Genomic DNA, 20,199 nt, shown 5'->3' with positions numbered 1-20,199 from the left:
TGTGTGTGAGAGCTATTTGCTATTCTTGGCATTCTGGCACATTGCGTGCCACAAGCCACGAGGTGCCTGCACGTATGGTTCTTGGGAAGAGTCCGGTCCGGACTGGCTCCGAGAACCTTTTGGGCTTGGGAATCGAGTTTATGGCCAAGCTTTAATTGCAAAGAGTGGCCAACGTCAACGTTACTTTCCGGCCAATTATACGGCACCCGCTACTGCCGCTACCCAGACTACTGCTTTGGCCCATTGACGGACCCCGAACTGGCACTGGCACCAGCACACCTCTTAGCCATTCATTCCCCCAGCTACCATTACCCATTACCAATAAAAGACCGAGGCGTACGCCTGAAACTGAAAAAACTGGTTTCTTGAGAGACGCCGCGCGCCGGTCCGCGCCTTTGGCCGGGGGTTTGTAGGTGCCTCGCTGATTCTCAAGGTGTTGCATGAAAAATTGTTTGACCTTAAGAAACTCTCCGCCGACTCGTGCGGGTCGGGCCGGGTCCCCAGTCTGAGTCGTTCATTATACAATTTCATTTTCGTTTTGTCCATTATTTATTACGAGTAGTAGAGCAGTCCGATCTGAAAGCGAAATGAAAAATGAGTCCAACTGCATCGTCGTTTTTTTTTGGGCTGTTGCGATTGAAAAAATACCATTAGCATTTTGAGAGCAAGAGCGTGCTCTTATCTAATGATGATGCTCTCAAAGAAGGCGTTTCTCTGCGGGGGGCAGGGGCAGCTGTGGATCATAATTGGGTTACAAAGCCCAACAAAGCCCCCAAAAAGGGGCACAAATGATGAAACTTTGTAAAAATCGCCACAAAATAGGAAATTCATATCTTTTTTTCGGTTTCCAGACGAAATCTTTGATGATCGGTTATTTGTATTGTTCTTTCATTTGATAAATGATAATTATGATTCTCACTTTCAATTATTTGGGATTCCCTCTTGATTCGGTTTAAATTGAGGCTTGAAGATTCTCTCAAAAGAATTCAAAGAAATTTTATAATGGCTTTAACCTCAAGCACACTTAACCCCTGAACTCGTACTCGCTCGTTTGATAAATGGGAAAAAATTGTAATTATGATTTATTTCATTGAATTCTCACTTTCGATTTATCGAGGGGCATTTTTTCGTATTGTTTCGGTTTTAATAGAGGTTGAAAGAAGAAGGTTCCAAGAAGCATCTCTCATTGCGAGTATCTCTTGTAATTTGAAAACATTTTTGATAATCGAATAACCCTTGACCCCCCCTCAACTTTTGTTGTTAATTTAATTTGATAAATGGGGGGAAAAACCAATTGTAATTATGATTTATTTTTCATTGGAAACCCATTCTAAATTTCCCCATTTCATGGGGCCCATTTCAAGAAGTTACTCGTTCTTTATTCGTTCTCGTTACTCAATCCCGTTACTCGTTCTTTTATGACTGAACTTTTAGAATTGATTAAATAAAGCAAAATTTACAGAGGTCTCCAAGAAATGTCCAGGCAAATGGAAGGATATCCGTATCCCAGCAATCTTTTAAAGTGGTTTTTTGTTTCGAAAAGATTATATCTCCATCTGCCTGGATTCCGGAAACGGACGGATGGACTGTGACTCCGTGACACCCCCTTGATATGATGATGATTTTCTTCACCTATATTTCACTCTGTCCTAGAGCGAGGCAAACGATTAGCAGCGACTCTTTTCCATTGTCAAATTAATTGTCGAGCGAGAAACTCAATTAGGCCGAACGGCAATTAGCCCACGTTTACGCTTACGACACCCCAATAGTACACCCCACGCATAACAATTGGGCTTAATTCTCGGCCTCCTAATAAACTAAGCTGTAATCAAATCAGAACAAGTGTGTGAGTAAATACAGATTGCAGATAAAATACTATATGTAGGCACTGGATACAATTTCTATTTTTGCCCCCCTGAGGGTTTGACATTCCGATTTTGTTCTTGGTTCTCCTCCTACTACGGCACTACCAATGAAAATATATTATCAAGAATTGTAACAAATGCTATAATGAAACCCTATATCTCACAAATTTTAAAGCAACAAATCGTAGGCCTTCTATATTTAGAATTTTGCGAATTTGCCAGGTATTCGTGCGAATCTCTCATGGAATTCTAAGAGCGAAAAGCCGAAATGTCACCATAGGGGGTAGGTCCGTTGTTCCACTATGACGCACGTTGATTCTCTGTTAAAATTTCCCATAAGCGAAGGGATAAACTCGTTAAGAATGCCACTACCTTGACGCCACTTGCGGTTCTGGGTTTTTTGGAAGCTGAAAACCCACAAAACCTAATTGACGAAATTTAATTCAGTTTCTTATCAAAACACTTGAAGAAAACTTAATTTCGGGTTATTTCGCTGCTCATGGAATCAACTCTATTCTATTATTTCTTTATCAGGCTTCTGTTTGGTAGATTGTTGGATAATACGCATCTATTATTGGATTGTTCTCTTTCCTCCACTCGAAATTAAATTGAATCTAGAGCTGTAGCACTATTCTTATCATATTGCCAAGCACGTGTTCGTTGATTAGACAACAACAAATCGCGCCATAAAAGTTTATACTATAGGTACGAGTACCGTATACGAGTGAAGAAAAGTTCCACAAATCAAAGACGAGGCCCGCGAAAAGACGAAAAAGAGAGCGTCTAGGCAATAGGTGTGAATGTATTTGGTGCTATACTTAGCATAACCTAAACAGATCCCACAGATTTGAGTGAAGAAATTTTTGAAATTTTTCTATCTGCTTATCTGCCCATCTATCTTTATATCTGCATTTCTCGGGTGCTCTTTATCTCTGTGATGCAAAAGCGAGGAATATTTTAATAGGTTTGCAGAGGGCATTTCTATCTCTTATTGTTTCTTCATGTGGTATTAAAGATCGTTGAAATGCCTTAAAAAGTACTGAAATCCGTATCAAAGGTCTCGCACAATTTCTAGGCCTGCTTTTTTGCTTTTTCGCAGTTAAATCTGGCAAAAACTATGGGTTTCCTCTTTCCAGATTGTATTAGATTTATTGCCTTGATTCGGATGTATCAGCCTGTATTCGGATCACATTTCAGTTCAAGTTTAAATGGTAGCCCGCGCACTCGACTCAATGACTGGCAGGGCCCCTTATCTGTTCCTCCAAAAAGACTTTGTTGACCTGGCAACGCCACTAAATCCACTCCTTGTGGGGCCCGCCGCCACTTATCGGCTAATTTCGGTATAAACAAGTCTTGAGTTGAAAATTTTTCAACATATCTCGGGATCGCCACACAAATTATGAAAGTTATTCGTGTTGTGTTGTGTTTTTGGTTTGCTCCAGTTTAAAGTTGAGTGGAATTTGGCAACTTTTGACGGCATCTATTGCATTTTTGCTGCAGACTTATTAAATATGAAAATAGATGCTACCGTCCCGTCCCGTCCCGTCCGTTTGATTTGGTGGCTCGTAACGTGTCGCATAAATTAATAAGTCATGAAAATAAATAATACAAACAGCCAGATGAAATCAAAACAGTTTTTGCGTTGCGTCATGAGTTATTGGTTGTGTGGATGTGTCGCTGCTGGTGACCTCCTTTGAGGAACTGCGGGGCGACACTTTTTTTGCCGTTTGGCAATTGGCGATAGAGGCCGCTGATAGGGAGAGCTCTACTACGATAACACAATGTCAAATTCATGCCAAGATCAAGTTACTAATAATGATTCTATTTGCGTACTTGGCTGCTTTCGGGCGCTGCCTTTGGGCTTATCAAAGCGCATGGGTATGAGTGAGCAAGACCTTTTTTTTTTTTGTCAATGAACCTACAAACGAAATCTCTTTTGTGTGTTAATTAAACACTGGATCCACCTACATGTGTGCTATTATATATTATTGGGCATTTAATGCATTTAAGTACAAACCCTTGTCGTCTACTATTACTCCGAAATTCAATCTGACGGATGGATATGCAAAACACAAACACGACTTTTTCATTCTCAACAAAACATGCAATCGAATATCAGATATGCCATTGGAGTATAAGCACATATGTATATTATCACTAGTTCAAGTTTCATTGTAATGCCGTGAAGCTGATCTCATCCGTCGGATTGATTCCTGGAATAAAAGGTCTAATAAGAAATGCGAATTATTCAAACAATCTTCTCTCAAATAACATAAAAGGAAGGCAACATCTGAGCGCAGTATTAAAGGGTTTATCGATTCAATTGAAAAAAAATCTCTTAAATATTTACTGTTGGTATTTTTCCTATAAAAGTGGAAATTTCTTATCGGTATTCTTCTAAAGAGATACTTCTACAAAAGAAGAAACATATTTTGGAGAAAAATTGATATCTTTTTGGGGTTTCATAATACAAAATCACGAATGTATCGCCTGTAGTACCCTACTATCTATTGAGGTATAAGGTAACCCGTAGATCTCAATGTTTGTCCGTACCGACAGCCATGGCTGCATCTCATTTAATATTGATCACAGGAAATCTAAAAAAAATATAAAGAGGGGATCAGGGAGATCTGGAGTACCGGCTAGATATCCCAAGTACCTCGGGAACTATAAAATTTTGCCGAAAATAAAATCAAACGCAAACAAGGCGGAGGGGGAACTTAAGAGGGGGAGGACTACTTTCGCAGGTGGTGGCTGCTGCTGTTTTTTGTTGTTGTTGTTTAATCTGATAGTGCAATTTGAACGGTTCAATTAGGCGGCAGAAAGGCAAACAGAAGGCGGGACACGCAAACGAATTGGAATCCCGTAATGCCCAATCCACAATTCCCACACACACACCAATACGGACAAAGGCGGCGAGATACACGCACGGACACGCACAAAAGGAATTGTGCTCTTTTTCATAAATATTGCAATCGAAATGGGAATTGCCCGAGCGAGAGAGTCAGAGAGAGAGGGCAAATGACGGATGACGGTCGTGGGGGGGGGACGATGGATGAGGTGAAATCCGCTCTCATGGGCAGGGCAGGGGTGCGATGTACGTGCTGTCGGCAGGGTTTGATTCGGGGATTTTTCAATGTCCTCTATCCATCTCGTTTTCTCCTGTCAAAACCACAAAAACACTTAACGAAACGGGACGAAACGGGGCGCATGCAGCCGTGCATTTTATTTGTTCTTCATTCTCAACGGTATATCTTTTTGGTTTCCCCCTTTTCCGATCGGTATTCGATTTTCTGCATTATTATGTTTGCGATTTGCCAACAAAGGCATATGGCTGGGGCTTAGCCCTAGGCTTAACCGCTCGGCAAACAGTCCAAAACTAATAATCCAAGCTTTTCGCACAATATTATTTTGCAATTTCGTTTTCTCGTTGTTTAGTTTTACCTCACGCGTAGGGAAGCGAATTATTTGATTAACCCATTTTCCACGGTATTATTATTGCATGCCTCCATCCCTCCCCCCACTTTAAACCAGGCTCAAACAGTTTTGTCATTGGAGATGATATTTTAGCTCCCATACCCTTTCCGGGGGTATTGTGATGTTTCTGTGGAGTTTCCATAATGCAAATGGATCGCTGTTCCTCATACCTTTTCTATAGAAATGTCCGATCTGATCTACAAAAAGGGTATCGAAAGCTTTTTCGTTTTCTTCTTTTCGTTTTCGTGTTTTTTTGTTGTCGTAATTGTTGCCGGGTCATAAAATGCAGGCCGTTTCTTGATTTGCTGGTTTTCTTTTGCTTTTTGTTGCTGAATGAATTCGTTTCCCACGTGGTTATGCTGCTGCTGCCGCAGGCCTCCTGTTGTCCGTTCACTTACTTTCTGGCATTTTCAGTGCTTGTTGGTTTTTGTTTTTTTGTTGCTGAGATTCGTTTTGTTGCCCCTATTATTTGTAGTGCCTTAGCTGGTTTTAGGCGCTTGGTTAGTCAGAGCCTGTACTGTTTTTCCGGTTCTTTTGAATTGAATTTTCCCATTGATTTAGGGGGTTTAATGAAAAGAGAGGCAATTGAAAAGTGAAGGCTATTGAACTCGTGACTCGCTCGCACAGCGGGAACGGACGGGACCGCGGGAAATCCACTAGGGGGATCAGTTTTTGCCAATTTAACTGTAACCAGGGAATGCATTGCACTAGGGGATCAATTTAAGGGACTTTTTAAAAATATTCCCTCCGCGCACACTGATTTGCTCGTATGCGTGCTTGCATGTAAATTACCCCAAGGCTGCTGGGGATCAATTTAGGGGACTTTTCAAAAATATTCCCTCCGCACACACTGATGTACATGTATGTAAATTACCCCAAGGCTACTGGCTACTGGGGATCGATATGAGGGATATTTGCTCGCATGCGTGCATGCAAATTACCTCCTGCTATGGTTACTGTTCTCTTTCGCCTGAAAAATAATATATACGTATGACACTCACTTAAGGCTGGACTATAATGTACCAAAAGAATTCTATAGACTTTCTCGATTAACATAATTATAGTTGTTCGCCCGACCAAGTTTTTCACATCAACTCAAGTGTCCAGTAAGTGTCATAGTGGTATGACAACCAAATAGTAATGAACTTTGGGAAATTTGTGTGACTTGATTTATTTCTCCTCCCCGAAAAAAATACAAAAAAAATGGGAACATTAGTTCCACTCAACTGATTCTCTGCTCTAATTGAGTTTCTGTTGAAGGTTAGTCGCCACACAACATGCTTCAAAATTGATTGAAGATTTACCCGATTAGTTAACATGCCTACTCGTATGTTGCTTTTGTTTACATTATATATTTTCCCCTTCATTTTGGAGAGTTTTGTATTCCCCAAACAACTCAATCAATCTGCGTTGCTGCGGCACACCCTGAAATTTGTGTTGTGCTTGCTCTACAATTTTCAAGCGGCTGTCAGTTGAAGCGCAAAGATGCTTATGGCTCTGTAAACAAATTAATAGAGGAATATTAACACAAAAATATCCAAACTACCGAACTATACAGATTTATGTGCTCGTTAAAGAGCCATCGCTAAACACTTAATATTATTGTTGTGGAAATTATCAATACAGAAACGTAGGTGCCACCATATTTCCACTGAAAGCACCCGATCGGTTGAGTCGAAGTTCCCTCCATTAATAATAAATAAGTATGTGGGGCCCCCTGTGCAGAGTCGAGTACTTTCAGAGTATATCTCTATTAATCTATTGTTGCCAGGGCATTTGGGTTTCGGACACACCTTCCGCTTCAGTTCCTTCTCAAATGCTGTTTCCTCTACATGACGACGACGCCGTCGATGATGATGATGTTGTTGTAGCCGAGAGCCGGTTTACAGAGCCGAGTCGCCGCACGTTTACTTTATATCTACAGTTACAGTGTATACGTAACTTTGAAATTGTTGTTGTTGCTTTTGTTGGTTTGTAGTCTATTGGTTGTCTGGCGGCTTTTTGCATTTGTTGCGCTCTATTTGACTTTTACTTTTCATTTGCCACTAGAGGAGCCATTAAGTTGTTGTTGGTGTATCTTTCTCCCTCTCTCTCTCTCTTTCTTTTTTTTTTTTTTTACTATTTAATATTAGTGCTCACATTTCCGCCTCCATATCTCCATGATTAATGTTTTTTTTTTTCGATGGAAGATGGAAAGTAAAAAGAAATTACAGTCAAATAATGATAAATCGAAAAGACAGCGCATACAACATTCCTAGGAGATATTCGACAACATTTTGGCTGATGATTTCTTTATAAGATGCAGGGATACTGCCCGTCCAATGGTAGGACATCCCATAGATACTATGTACAATGCCCTCCGGCCGGCTGTGCTGCATTTCCACCTGCAGTTCGCTCGTCTCAAGCTTCGGCCTGGTGTCGCTTGGCCCACTTAATGAGCCCCAGTGGAGTGGGACCCCAGGGGGAACGGGGAACTGGTAACTGAAGGACCCTCTCGCACAACGGTTTCAAAGTGTGTCAGGATAATGAAGTGCTTCCTAGGTTCCGTTTACAGATGCTCGACTGCAGATTGCTTGGACTATTTTTAGTAGCTGTGATTATTTCCGGGATAGTACGTGCGTGGGCTGTATTCGTATTTGTCCGGAATATGCTCTCAATACGATTGACGCTGAGCTCACCAAATATGGTTGGGGGGAGAAATTGGGGTTAGCCCCGTAGCAGATCTCTCTTTCCCCCTCTCTCTTGCGGCAATCTATTGGACTAGATCTTCATGTGCCCGACCGTAAATCGTAAACTTCTTTTTATCTTAATTAATTTGTTATGGCCACACATAAAAAGAAGCACAGAAGCCGGAGAGCGAGAAGATGGAAGTAGAAGAGAAGAAATTACATAATCTGCAGCTCCACCCCCCCCCCCTCCCTGATCAATTGTAAGCCCCATTTGAGAGGCGAAGGAGGAGTGGTGGGGGGGGGGGGGGGGGGGGGCAGCAACAACGATAAGGAAAGTGAGTGGAAATTGAATTCACTTTTTCGGTGGTGGCCTTTATATTGTATGTTAATCTGATTTAAGTTGCGTGTCTGTTAATGTAAGCCACATTATACGTTTGTCTCATGTCTGGGTCTCGGCTCTTGGATCTCCGTAGTCGCCACTCTCCACCCTCCCCCTCCTGTCTCGCGGGGCTGTCTCTCCTTTTTTTTTTTGGTTCGTTTTTGGACGCCCCCCACAAAGACACTCAATTGTGCGATGTCCGGAAGCGCAGCCCAGCCCCGACACCGCATCCACCCCACATTTTTTGATCAAATGGGCGTATCGGTCGGCATCGTGTGAGTGTTATAGAGGTTTGTTCCATCCATTCAATGGTTCCCCTCCCCAGGCACTTGGGATTTGGCCTCTTCAAATTGATTCTGAAGTACTTTCCGGGGACTTGAGCGTATAAATTATCTCTTTCATGTTGTTCACATGTCAATGGGCTAATAAGACAAAAGCATAATATGATTTATGCCGAGAGGCAACAAATGGCAACAAATAAAGAATGCTAATAGTGGAAGTGGCTGGAGGGGGAAGGAGAGCTAAATTCGACGTTTAGTTAGTTTAAGTGCTAGTCCATTTATACGGACTGGTTGGTCACCCATTTAGAGATACCATTTTTAATGTCACAGTAAATAATGGGGCCTCTTAGTACAATTTAATGTCCATTCTGTCCATAATGTAGTGTTTAAATCATGACAGTTGTACATTTTTGATGATCAATTTGTTGAAACCGAGAACATAACTGACATGGCACCACCCGTCCGTCCATTTCAAGCGTTGGTAAACCACTTAGGTATTAAACGACTTAGGACTATGATCGAATAAGGGAGAAAATTGGAGTCTCGGAGGGGTATTTCACTGTATCACTGTACGATTCTTCTTTGTTTCTTCCTTTTTTCGGGGTTTAGTGAAAATATACTTAAGAAAACAGCAAGAAATTCTAAATTTAAAACATATACTCATTAAAATACCAAATAAATACTAGAAAAATAATAAATCGCTAAAAATTCCAAAGAGAATATACTAAAAATATTGTGCTTATTATTTAATATTTATTTTTTTCGGATTTAATAATAAAATAAAAAATACCTAAGAAAATACCACAAAATTCTAAATTTAAAACATTTACTCATTAAAATTACAAGAAATACGGAAAATACAATAAAGAAAAAATACTAAATAGCAAAACGTTACGAGGAAAATATAATAAAAATACTTCCACTTATTATTTTATATTTTTGTTTCGGATTTAATAATAAAATAAAAAATACTTAAGAAAATACCAAAAAATTCTAAATTTAAAACATCATCATTAAAATACCACAAAATACAAAAAATACAAAATTCTAAATTTAAAACATATACGCATTAAACTACCACAAAAATACTAGAAAATTACTCAAAATACCAAAAGGTTTCGAAGAAAATATTATTAAAATACTTCCAGTCGGTGTTTGGACTTATTATTTTACATTTATTTTTCGGATTTAATCCAAAGAAATCCCATATCGCTCATAGCGAATGATCTCGTTATTATGTCGTTTGAAACTAATGTGTCCGATCGCTTGTGTGAAATTCGCACAGCGAATCCAGACATAATGTGCATCCAATGGAACTCTGCACAAAAGTTCTATGTCATTTTCGAGGCAGCAAAAATAAGTGGATCACACGCCAAAGAAATTTAATTCTCCACCACGCCACGAGGAGGTTTGCCGACTGTGACTGCACAATTTGCCAATTAGAGGGACTCGTAGAGATGTCATTTTCTCCCGAAGTGAAAGAACGATTATCAGGTTAGGCTTCGGTGCCCGCAAAGGGTACAAAAACACTCGTATTTGGGATCTTGGCTGGTTCTATCTTCGACTCTGATTTAATAAACCAAAAGACAAGAGTTCCGCTTTGGTAAGCGCTGAGAAGACATTTTCTGCTCCAAAACTTTTATACGGTCTATATGTACATAAATCTGTTAAATATGTACAAAAGTCTGTGGAGTCTGTGTTTCAATTTGCAGCTTCTTTGGGCCAAAACAACACAACAGCCTGATAAATATCTCTGTTTCCGTCTGTTTGCATACGCCTCTTACGGCTTTCACACACAACAGCCATTTTTACGAAGGTACTCGAACTCTCTGCAGACAAAGATGGGAAATAAAGCAAGGCGCGAAAGCAAAAGGCTAGAGAGATCGACACTGTATATACCCTCTGTTACAGCGATCGTTTTTCTAGTGTCAGCTGGAAAGGAGATCTCCGAGGATCCCTCCCCAAAAGTTGAGATGTTAATAGGTTTTCATTTCATGGTTTCATATCAGGGGTCCCATAGAAAACCTTTTTGGCTATTGAGTTTCAAATATAATGCAGAGAGCTCCCCCCTTCCTTACAGAGAGATCATGCGGCAATCGTCAGCTCAGATTAATCCGAAATCATAAGCTCTTATTTAAGACTGAGTACCGAAAGAGACTGAAAGAAGAGCCGCGGCCCTTGCCGCGCCTCACAACGCTACCGCTCGTTTCTGTAACATTGAATTGAGAAATATGGGAGGAATATGGATATTTAATGTATGTCATGTATTTGATACTGTATTCAATTGAAGGCCGTGAATATTAATTATTAAAACTTGGCTCAGTGTCCAGGCTGTGCATGGACTCCGGACTTTGACGCCTTGAGAAACTACCGCGTTGTTTCTTTAGATTACATTCTTCCTCATTGCAGGCTATGCAAACGTCCACGAAATGGGAAAGCTTGGGAGAAGCAAGTTCTTCTATAATTTTCTGAGCCTTAATCAGTGACTCCTTGGTCCGTTCCACCTTGTGGAGGGCTGCATTGGACTTAATGATCAGAAGAGTGCACAGAAACTTCCATATCAAGCTATTGCAGTTCTTGGTTTCTGGAAAACAATGAGTTTTTGAGTCAGATATGGCTATAACTACGAAGAAGAAGCCCTACCTGTTATGCCCTTTCTAGCTATAAAGCAGCATTCATCGTAGCGATTGGATTTGAGATGAGTGTTGCCAATCTGATGCAATAGATAGCATTTCTCGATCGAGTACTTGGCGAACAGCATTCGTTTTTCCAGTCGGGATATCCACTGCCTGGAGGATTACGAGTTTCTGGAATAGTGACATTGATGGGTTGGTGGGAGGGAGACTCTTACCTCGATTTCGACATGGACAGATCCGTCACATCGGAGGCCTGATGAGTGGAGCGGTCTCCAAACACGAAATGTTGAACATCCCAGGACTTGTCGGTGGGAAGGCGAAGCAGCTTGAGAAGAGCAGCCTTGTCCTCCAGACGATTCTTGTCGGGGGGGACTACACACTGTTCGGCAAATGCCAGAGCCAATGTGTTGTACACTTCGTTCATGAATTCAAATTTCCAGGGCATAATCCGACTAGTTTTCAGGACAACGTAGTCTCCCATAACCTCCTCCACGTACTTCGAGAGTCTCTGTAGACAGCAATAATGGTTTCCTCAATGGCTCCCAAAAATTATGAAAAACTCACCGTCACGTTACCGACGGCCCGAAGATGTCGAATGTTCCTCAACACCGAACGCATGTTCCGACCTGTCTGGTACTGCTTACGGAACAGAAAGTCCTCCCGGAATTTGTCCATCAGTTTTTTGTTCGTGAATTTGTTGTATTGAATGTAGTACATGGGAGCACGTGCATGAAGCATTTTCTGTAACACAATTTATGTACAATCTGTGAATATTTCCAGGCGTGATGTATACATACCAAGAAAATTTTGATTTCCTCATATTTCTTCTTGTTTAGAGCTCCCAAAAAATATTTCGAGTTTCGACACTGTTCGAGAAGTAGAGTGGGGTTCCTGAAGAAAGTGGATGACCAGATGATCAGACGATCAATGGTTTAGTTTTAAAACGAAGTTACCTAAGCAATTTCTTCAAAAAAACCACGTCAATCCATGACTTGTCCATGTAGATCTGATTAAAGACATTGAATGCCCGATTTCGTCTTGCGATTTCCAGTGGGGACAGTAATTCGTCCTTAAAGGAATTGAGAGAGAGTCTTGTTGGGCGAAAAAACTTCAAAGGTCTTGAACTTACTTCGATTTCCAGGATACTCAAAACATCGCATTTGTTTTGCTCTTTTAGGACTTTCCACAGGGGCTTGTTCTGCACTTGACTTCGGGCCTTGAGCTCCATTTCCTTCACCTGGATCAACAGCTTTTCATTCGCAGATATAAACTGTGTCAGCTCTTCTCCACAACAGTTTTTGATATTTTCGTCAACCTAAAACCATAAATGAAACGGAATCCTTGGGAGAACGCATTGAAGATCAATCATACCACAACGAGACGGTTCTCAAAGGCTTTGATCTTGTTTCCCTTGAAGAGCCGAGTATTATCGTGCAATTCCGCCTTGGCATTCTCAAACTGATTCAGTTCGTAGAGAGCATCACAAATTTCCAGATTAATCGGAGCGTTTTCGATTTTGAGTCTCTTTAAAATTCCTGTAAATCAGTAAATCCATAAATCAGTATTAGGCGTACATTCTCCGAGCAGGAACATACTTTTGGCTTCTCCACAGTCCTTTAGGGCGCCTTCTGTTTGGGCATTCTTCCGCTTAGTCTGGCTCCGGTGGTAAAGGGTCACATAGTCCTCTGGCATCATGGAGAGGGCCTTGTTGTAGTAGTACATGGCCATGTTCTCCCTCCGCCGGTGGGAGTAGTACGAGCCCCAGTCCATGTAAATGTCATGCTCTATTTCAGGACTCCAATCGATTTTCATCCACACTGGCACGGCAGCTCCGATTCCTGCCGGCGGTGTCGGAACTATTGACGTCATTATCGGGTTTTATTTTTTAATTTTTAAAATTTATTTCTTTTTGTGTATTTTTGTTTTCGTGTTTAGTGTTTTTTTTTTGTTGGTTTGTTTGTTGTGTGTTGTATGAGTTCTTAGAACATAATGACTAAAATGAATTTTCAATGTCCAAAAAATGACTTTATATCAAATGCTACACTCTTTGCCCCCAGAACGACAGCCACGTGACATATCTGTCCGATTTATATCAAGTTAAGGAGAGTCATAACTCAAAAATGTAAAAGGGAGTCGGAAACTCCAGCTCCAGAAACGATTGGGTATCCGTTCGTTAATGGGAAATTTGTGCAACGTATACTGCCCTCTGCAAGGGTATCCTCCCCTCAACTGTCGCCTCTCTGAAGAGAGAAAGTGTAGCCTGTGCTGCCCAAGAAGTTCGGTGCTCAACCGATATCTGGCTGGGAGCCATAGTTTATTGAACTCCGAAGCTGGTCAGACCGCATGAAAGCCAAGTCTGGGCACTGGCCATTGGCACATACCCTCCCCTCACACGTGCAGATGCCCCTTTTTGTGAATCAATGGAGACGATTCACGAACCATCATGATGATCACGACGATGGCCAAGCCTCTGATCCATGCAGACGATGATGAAGAACCCACTTGGACAAGTTCCAAAAGAAACAACAGCCAAACGTTTTTGTACTCATTTCCATAATGCTAATGACGCTATCATCGTTGTCGATTCCACTGCGTCATCGTTTCATACCCGTAGCATTTTTCGGATCCCCAGACCCCAAGCTAAGGTCAATGGCGACAGCTTTCAGTCACCAAAAAAAATAAATAAATATCCAGAGTTCTGCCGTGTCTCTTTATACCCCGAAAAAAGACGACATGTACATATTTCGCGAGAAAACATTTCAGAGAAAAGAGATTTCTTATTGACTTATTTTCGGGATTTCGTGAGTCTCTTTTCAGCGGTTTGCCAGCTGCTAAATAATATTAAATGCCATATATCTTGGCATATCGGATACACCCAACCCAAAGCCGACACTTTCACTCTGCTCCGAGGGGATCTGATGGGATCTTTTTTTATGGGATACATTGTATAAACATTTTTGGAAGTCTCCGAGTAAGAAGGCCAATTCAGACTCAATTAAAATATGTACTCGGGGAATGTTTTCCCCGTAAAGAACTCGAAAGGGGCGCAGCAATTAGAATGTTTTTACGTCATGCTCTTGAAAATTTGTGGCCCCCGAACTTGTTGGCTTCCTTCCCATTCTTTTCTTCTATTCCGAATGGTATTAACATAAATATCTCGTGGATGTTTAATTTAATTTTTAGCACATTTTTCTGTTAGCAGCTTCTACAGCCAGGGGCTAAAACAAATGGTCGTTGGATAGTGCATGGTATGGTACACACATATGGAGGTGTAAAGCGCTTTTTGTCACATTTGGTTCATGTCAATGTTGATCTTTGGCACATTTCATCAGCTTTTAGCACTCGGCCTAATGAGGATAAGGTGAAAATTCTTTGAAACTGCGAAAAATCACAGTCTGTTTAGGCTTAAAGGAGACATTTGTTAATGTACTTAAGCGCTAAAGCTTACTTTAATTTATTCTATGTAAATTATCACTGAAAACGTTGCTAAATTCTTATGGATAATGAGGTATTAAAGGAAACTTGTTAAAAGAAGAGTCTTTTCGGATGTATCTTAGTGTCTCGCCACGCTTGCTTCTACTCAAAAAATTCGTTTGAATAAATTGGGTAAAAATGGTTTTCGCCTGAACGATTCCTTTGTTAACAGATATGTATTTTCAAGAGCAATAATAAATGCATAATTTATTAAGATTAATCACCGCAGGAAAAGCTGTTTACCGCTTGAGAAGTTCTGCGGTTATGACTGTAGATCTAACTGGAGGACGGTTGAGACTAAAAACTAGGAAGAGCGAGAGAAGTACTTAGTGTTGGTAAACATCGTTTAGTGTTGGACTAACGGCGAAGGCTACCAACACTCATTTCTCGTTGTATTCCTTTCTATCCTCTGCCTTTCAGCGCAGTCTAATGGAATACGACCATTAGCCAATCTCCCCGCCAAATATGCTTTTATTTGCAGTTAAATCCATTTAAATAAAGTAACCAAATCTATTTAAATAACTTTGTTGAGATATGCTTGGCCAAGGGGATCTGTCGTATGGAATTTGTATGCTAATACTGCTGGCCCACATTATCCCATTTGGCCATCTGCTGCTGCTGGACACAAAACTATTTTCGTAATCAAATAAAGCGGCTCCAAAGCGTCCAGAACAGAAAATTCCCTCATGGGATTGGGCCTGGGATTGTGTGTAATTTGGGGTATGAATTCTATTACATCTTTAGAGCAAAACTTGCTCCTACGAAAGCCACGAAAGTAATTCCACTTCTCGTTTTCCTGCAGCCTTTATCCAATTTCTCTCTGTGCAAACTTTTGCCTAGAGCCCCGCAAATCCCCAAATGTCAGCTGGAGAGTCTGTCGAGTCTGTGTAGCAAAGTGTTAAGCCCCTAGAGAGAGTGGGAGTGGGGGGAGAGAGCGACACAAATTGCAGGTGGCAGCCACAAAATTGTGGGGGGCGCGGCACTATCCATTTTCACTCTATGATTTTGCAGAGAAAAGCCAGAGATACAGTCCATATACTCTCGTACCCTCGTACTCTTGTACTTTGTCTGCTTCTGTTTCTATTTGTTTGTTTAATTAAGTTGGGCGCCCGGCCAATTGCACATTCAATTTAGAAGCATTTGCGCAGAATGAGATGTTGAACCTCCCAAAGAAGCAACAATACAGCAAAAAAATAAACAATCGAATTTGGCTCTGGCACGCTCTTTGCGGATCTGGCCTTATAATTAAAATGTGATTAATGTCAACAATGTGGCAAACAGAAGCAGAATTAGATGAAACAAGAATTCAAAGAATGCCAAAGAAGACTTGCGGAAGGGCGTCGCGTCGCGTCGCATCGTGGCATGCTTTTTGTTTGGGAGCGTATAGGGAGCATCATTCGATGGATGTTTCTCTGTTCTGTTCTCTAAACGGAAGTGGAAATTGTATAAACACGTTCTTTTCTGCATAAACATTTAATAAACAAGCTTTTGGTTTATCCTACAAAAAATACACATTGGTATATCGCGGTACATGTTGGCTAGTGCATTTTTCAGTATGTTTCTATCAGTTCAGTATTTTATGCAGACTTCCTTTAGTACTCGGCAATTTTTATGAATTTTATTAGATTTCAGGATTTTTGTTCTTGCCTTTTATGGTATTTCGACTAAATTTTAGTATATTATGCAGACTTCTGGTTAGGTGCGAGAGTTTTTCAGTATTTTTCAGTACATATTGGTTTATTGCAGAGTATTTTAGATACTCTCGGTGTATATCATTTTTATATTTCAGTATGTTGTTCAGAATTAGTTATATTTTCAATTGTTTTAGTTTGTATTGATATATTTTATTATATTTTTGTCGCATTTCGGTATTTTTCTATCAGTTCATTATCTTATGCAGACTTTCTTCGGTATTCAGCATTTGTTGTGAACTTTAATAGATTTCAGGATATTTGTTCTTGCCTTTTATGGTATTTTTATGTATTTCGAGTAATTTTAAAGTCCTTTTTAAAACGTTTCAATAGATTTGAGTATGTTTTTGGTATTAAATTTATTACTACATTTAGTATATCTCACAATGTTATTTTTTATTACATTTCAGTATGTGCTGTATGTTTTATTAATTTTGAGATGTTACCATAAAATCATTACAGTTGTTTGTATTTTATTGGTTTTTTATTGCTTGTTTTTTTTAGAGCACTTGCACTGTGCACCGTGCACCTTCATTATTTATGTATTTTTAATACAATTATAGTACATGTGGGAGTACCTCTTAAACCATCGTTTCCCCCCGCCCTCCCGGCTGCCCGTTCCACTCAATCCATTTTCCGTCTCAGGTCACGCGTCTAAATTTTATTAACACATAAATCCGAATGGGCTAGTGGTACGAGTATATGAAAGTTTGCCGCATTTCTTGATTTTTTATTATCATTAATCGTTTCCCCTTAGCCTTGCCATCTGTCATTCGGCATTACCGAAAAAAAGGGTGCGCGGCATGCCCTTAAATACTATGTAAGAGTATGTACCTTTTAGCCCCCACCCCGCCGTTTATCATGTTGCAACAGAATATTCCACTTATCTCAATCAAAGGCAAATGTAATCAAATAATGCTGCAATTGCTGCCGAGTGGAGTTGGTATGGAGTGGTGTATGTGCCATCGGGGGGATCAGGCTCAGACCGAATCCGGGTCAGTCAAGTGTATCATAAAATCTAATAAAATGCGGAAAAGTAAACTGCTTCACACCCCTCCTCGACTCCCGCGAAGAGTGATGAGATGCCCAAGTGGTGGGTAGAAGTGCCTGTCGGCTTGGATGAGTCCGGGAACATATAAAAATATAAACATAAACCGCTACGATGTGTGACAAGCCAAATGCTTTTCGCTCTCGCAGCTGTCTATTCCGGCAGTTGTTGAGACTACCACCGACTTCCGTCTACCACCAGTACTCTCTGCCGCCCCGCCCCCCGTTTAGTCGGGTTAATCAACTAAGCAAACAAGGACATTACCAGCAGCTGGGTCACAATAACACAGCCACACAGCCACAGCCACACAGCTACAACGGTAATCAACAGCAACAACCAGAAAATCCCGAACCGAACCGAACCCAAACCGAGAAAAACCAACCCCTCAGGAAAAGTCAGCAACACTTAACGCCTTTTGATTGTTTAATTTCTCAAATTGTTTTATGGATTTATCCCATGCCGTCTGTTGGTTTTTCGCCTGCCTGCCGTCCCGTCCCATCCGCCCCCGCCCCCCGTCCGTCGGACACACGCCAATGAAAAATTAATGCAGAGGGTGCCAGCCACGGTGACTGATCGGGTGGGGGGGGGGAGAGAGAGAGGACAGAAGAGAGAGTACGACACGCCACACACCAGGAGAACATCAAAAGCCGAGGGCTTCATTTTTCACCGCTTTTGACATTTGGCAGCCACCGAAGCAAGGAAGAGAGCGAGAGCGGTCGAAAGGGAGAGGAAGTAGCAGAGAGCACGAGCACGAGGACGAGAACGGGAGGCAGAGAAACAATCAGCCAACCAAAGCGCAGCGCAAGCCAGACCTGACAGCGGCAGCAGCACAGACAACACACAGAAGACCGACGGGAGAGCGGGAGTGTGAGTGTGCGGGAGAGCTGAGCAAATTGTGTGTGGATGCTGCTGCGTGATAATCCCCCACTGACATGCCGACCGACCGTCCGACGGACGGCCCTGCCTGGCCCTGCCCGGCCCTCCTGTGCGCATATTCCAATCAAATTAAGTAAAAAGGTTTGCTGTGCCGTCGGCAAAGCAGAGAGGAGAGCTGAGTTCCGTTTCGGTTTCCGTTAACGCTCCAGTTCCAGCTATAGGGCATTCAAATACCCTGCAAACAGAAATAATTACAACTGACCTTTGCCTAGGAAACACAGAGCAGAGCAGAGCAGTAGAGAAGCAGTGCTGCCGCTGCTCATATGAATTGCTGATCTCGCTCGCTAGTGTCTAGGAAGTGTCGCAACGGCAGAGCCAGGCAACGAAGCAAAAGCAGCAGATTAGATAAGCCAGATGCCCGAATAGGGGGAATAGAGAAATACTCAGAGGCAGATGACAAAGTGCCTTACAGGGAGGAGAAAAGGGTGAGGGCCGACTCATCTCAACGGTGGGAAAACGGTGGGGAGATCATTGGGTTCACTGATAACACAACAATTTTAAAATTAAGTTGCTAATCTAAACAAATTTTGTGTGTCTCTCGGAATGGCATTTTGAGATCGTTTTTTGGAGCGGACCAAATTTTCCTTTTGAAATTTCCTAAAACCATTAGATTGGACCTTCCTTGTTCTTTGTTTGTTATTTTGAAGTTCCCAAAATACTATTGTTTATAATTTGTAGGAATTGGTAAAGTAAAGTACTTTTTTGAGTATCATTCGATTCAGTTTGGGTCTTTGGAAATGTAATGCCATATACAGTTGCTTTTAAGATTACGCATTCAGTGAGAATTTGTGTTGAAAGAATTTCAACAATAAATTTCAGTTTTCAAATTCTGATTTCGTTCTGATTTGGTTCAGGGTCGAATATATACATTTTATATTCATGAATGTTAACTATTCAGCAGAACTCTAATAAAAACACAACAGAAATCTATTCCACTGAATCACTTGATTCACAGTTCAGGAATTTTTACTTGATTTAAACACCCTTCAATGGGGCTTCAAACATGGTATAGTGGTTTCCAAATTTGTATTACAATTTTCAGTACGAGTATATTTTTGTAGAGTCATTTATTTCCGTGATAACGTTACTTTAATTCTTATTTTTTCATTAAATAGATCTGCGGTATGGTTTTAGTACTTTTAGTATCTTTTTAGTATATCTAGTGCGCTTGTACATTTTCAGTATGGTTTTTAATATTCTTCCTTATGTTTAAAGTATATTTATTTATTTTGTTGGGTGTTCATTAAATTTTTTATTCTCAAAGGTGTGTTTTCTATATTTTTAAATTTAAGTTTTTTTTTATAGTATATTTTAAGTATTTGGCACGTAATTTGTTTGGTTTCAAAGATAGTTATTTTCCGAATAAACTTTAGTTGTTTTTGATTGTTTCCTGTGTCTTTTTTTGTACATTTGAATACATTAGGGTTTATTTCTGGTTCCGCCCCGCTTTAAATGGCTGCACTTGAGGCTGCTGCAATTCACTTGAGAATTTCCATTGATTCACTTTCCAGAGGCAGGCGTTCGTTCTCTTAATCAATATGCCCCAGGCCACTTTTACTTCATTTCATTATACCGCGCGCACACACAATTACCTTACCCCCTTCCCCACCCAGATGCGTCCGTCCCTGGCCCGAATCCCGTTGGTGGCCTGGTTTGTGTCTCGCCGGGCCGGGCCGGGCCGGCCTCCCTCTTTGTCCACTTGTCGTCCACTCTTCCGTTTCGCTGTGGCTTTTATTGCTCCGC

At 41.0% G+C, this 20,199-nt stretch overlaps 2 protein-coding genes across 5 annotated transcripts in view; one reads left to right on the top strand and one right to left on the bottom strand.

Moving 5' to 3' along the window:
• Positions 1 to 20,199, top strand: part of LOC108154093 — a 37,087-nt gene that overhangs the window by 3,763 nt on the left and 13,125 nt on the right. The gene's annotated exons all lie outside the window — the stretch shown is intronic.
• Positions 10,902 to 13,280, bottom strand: LOC108154102. The gene is made up of 9 exons (XM_017284224.2): positions 12,903 to 13,280; positions 12,679 to 12,842; positions 12,437 to 12,622; positions 12,261 to 12,376; positions 12,105 to 12,198; positions 11,872 to 12,048; positions 11,523 to 11,815; positions 11,315 to 11,460; positions 10,902 to 11,255 (listed from the first exon to the last, which is right to left on the bottom strand). Exons 1-9 carry the CDS (start codon positions 13,174 to 13,176, stop codon positions 10,972 to 10,974), a joined length of 1,734 nt encoding a protein of 577 aa, XP_017139713.1. The 5' UTR covers positions 13,177 to 13,280; the 3' UTR covers positions 10,902 to 10,971.

Source organism: Drosophila miranda, chromosome 2 (genome assembly GCF_003369915.1).
Source record: "Drosophila miranda strain MSH22 chromosome 2, D.miranda_PacBio2.1, whole genome shotgun sequence".
Classification (NCBI taxonomy): Eukaryota; Metazoa; Arthropoda; class Insecta; order Diptera; family Drosophilidae; genus Drosophila; species Drosophila miranda.
This window is presented reverse-complemented; position numbering and strand designations above follow the sequence as displayed.

Bases quoted from the DNA above. Each gene is read 5' to 3' on its own strand.
- LOC108154102 (XM_017284224.2), bottom strand. From the start codon at position 13,176: ATGACGTCAATAGTTCCGACACCGCCGGCAGGAATCGGAGCTGCCGTG. The intron at 12,377-12,436 runs GTAAGTTCAAGA...AATTCCTTTAAG, and splicing joins TGAGTATCCTGGAAATCGAA to GACGAATTACTGTCCCCACT. The intron at 11,816-11,871 runs GTGAGTTTTTCA...TGCTGTCTACAG, and splicing joins GGGCCGTCGGTAACGTGACG to AGACTCTCGAAGTACGTGGA.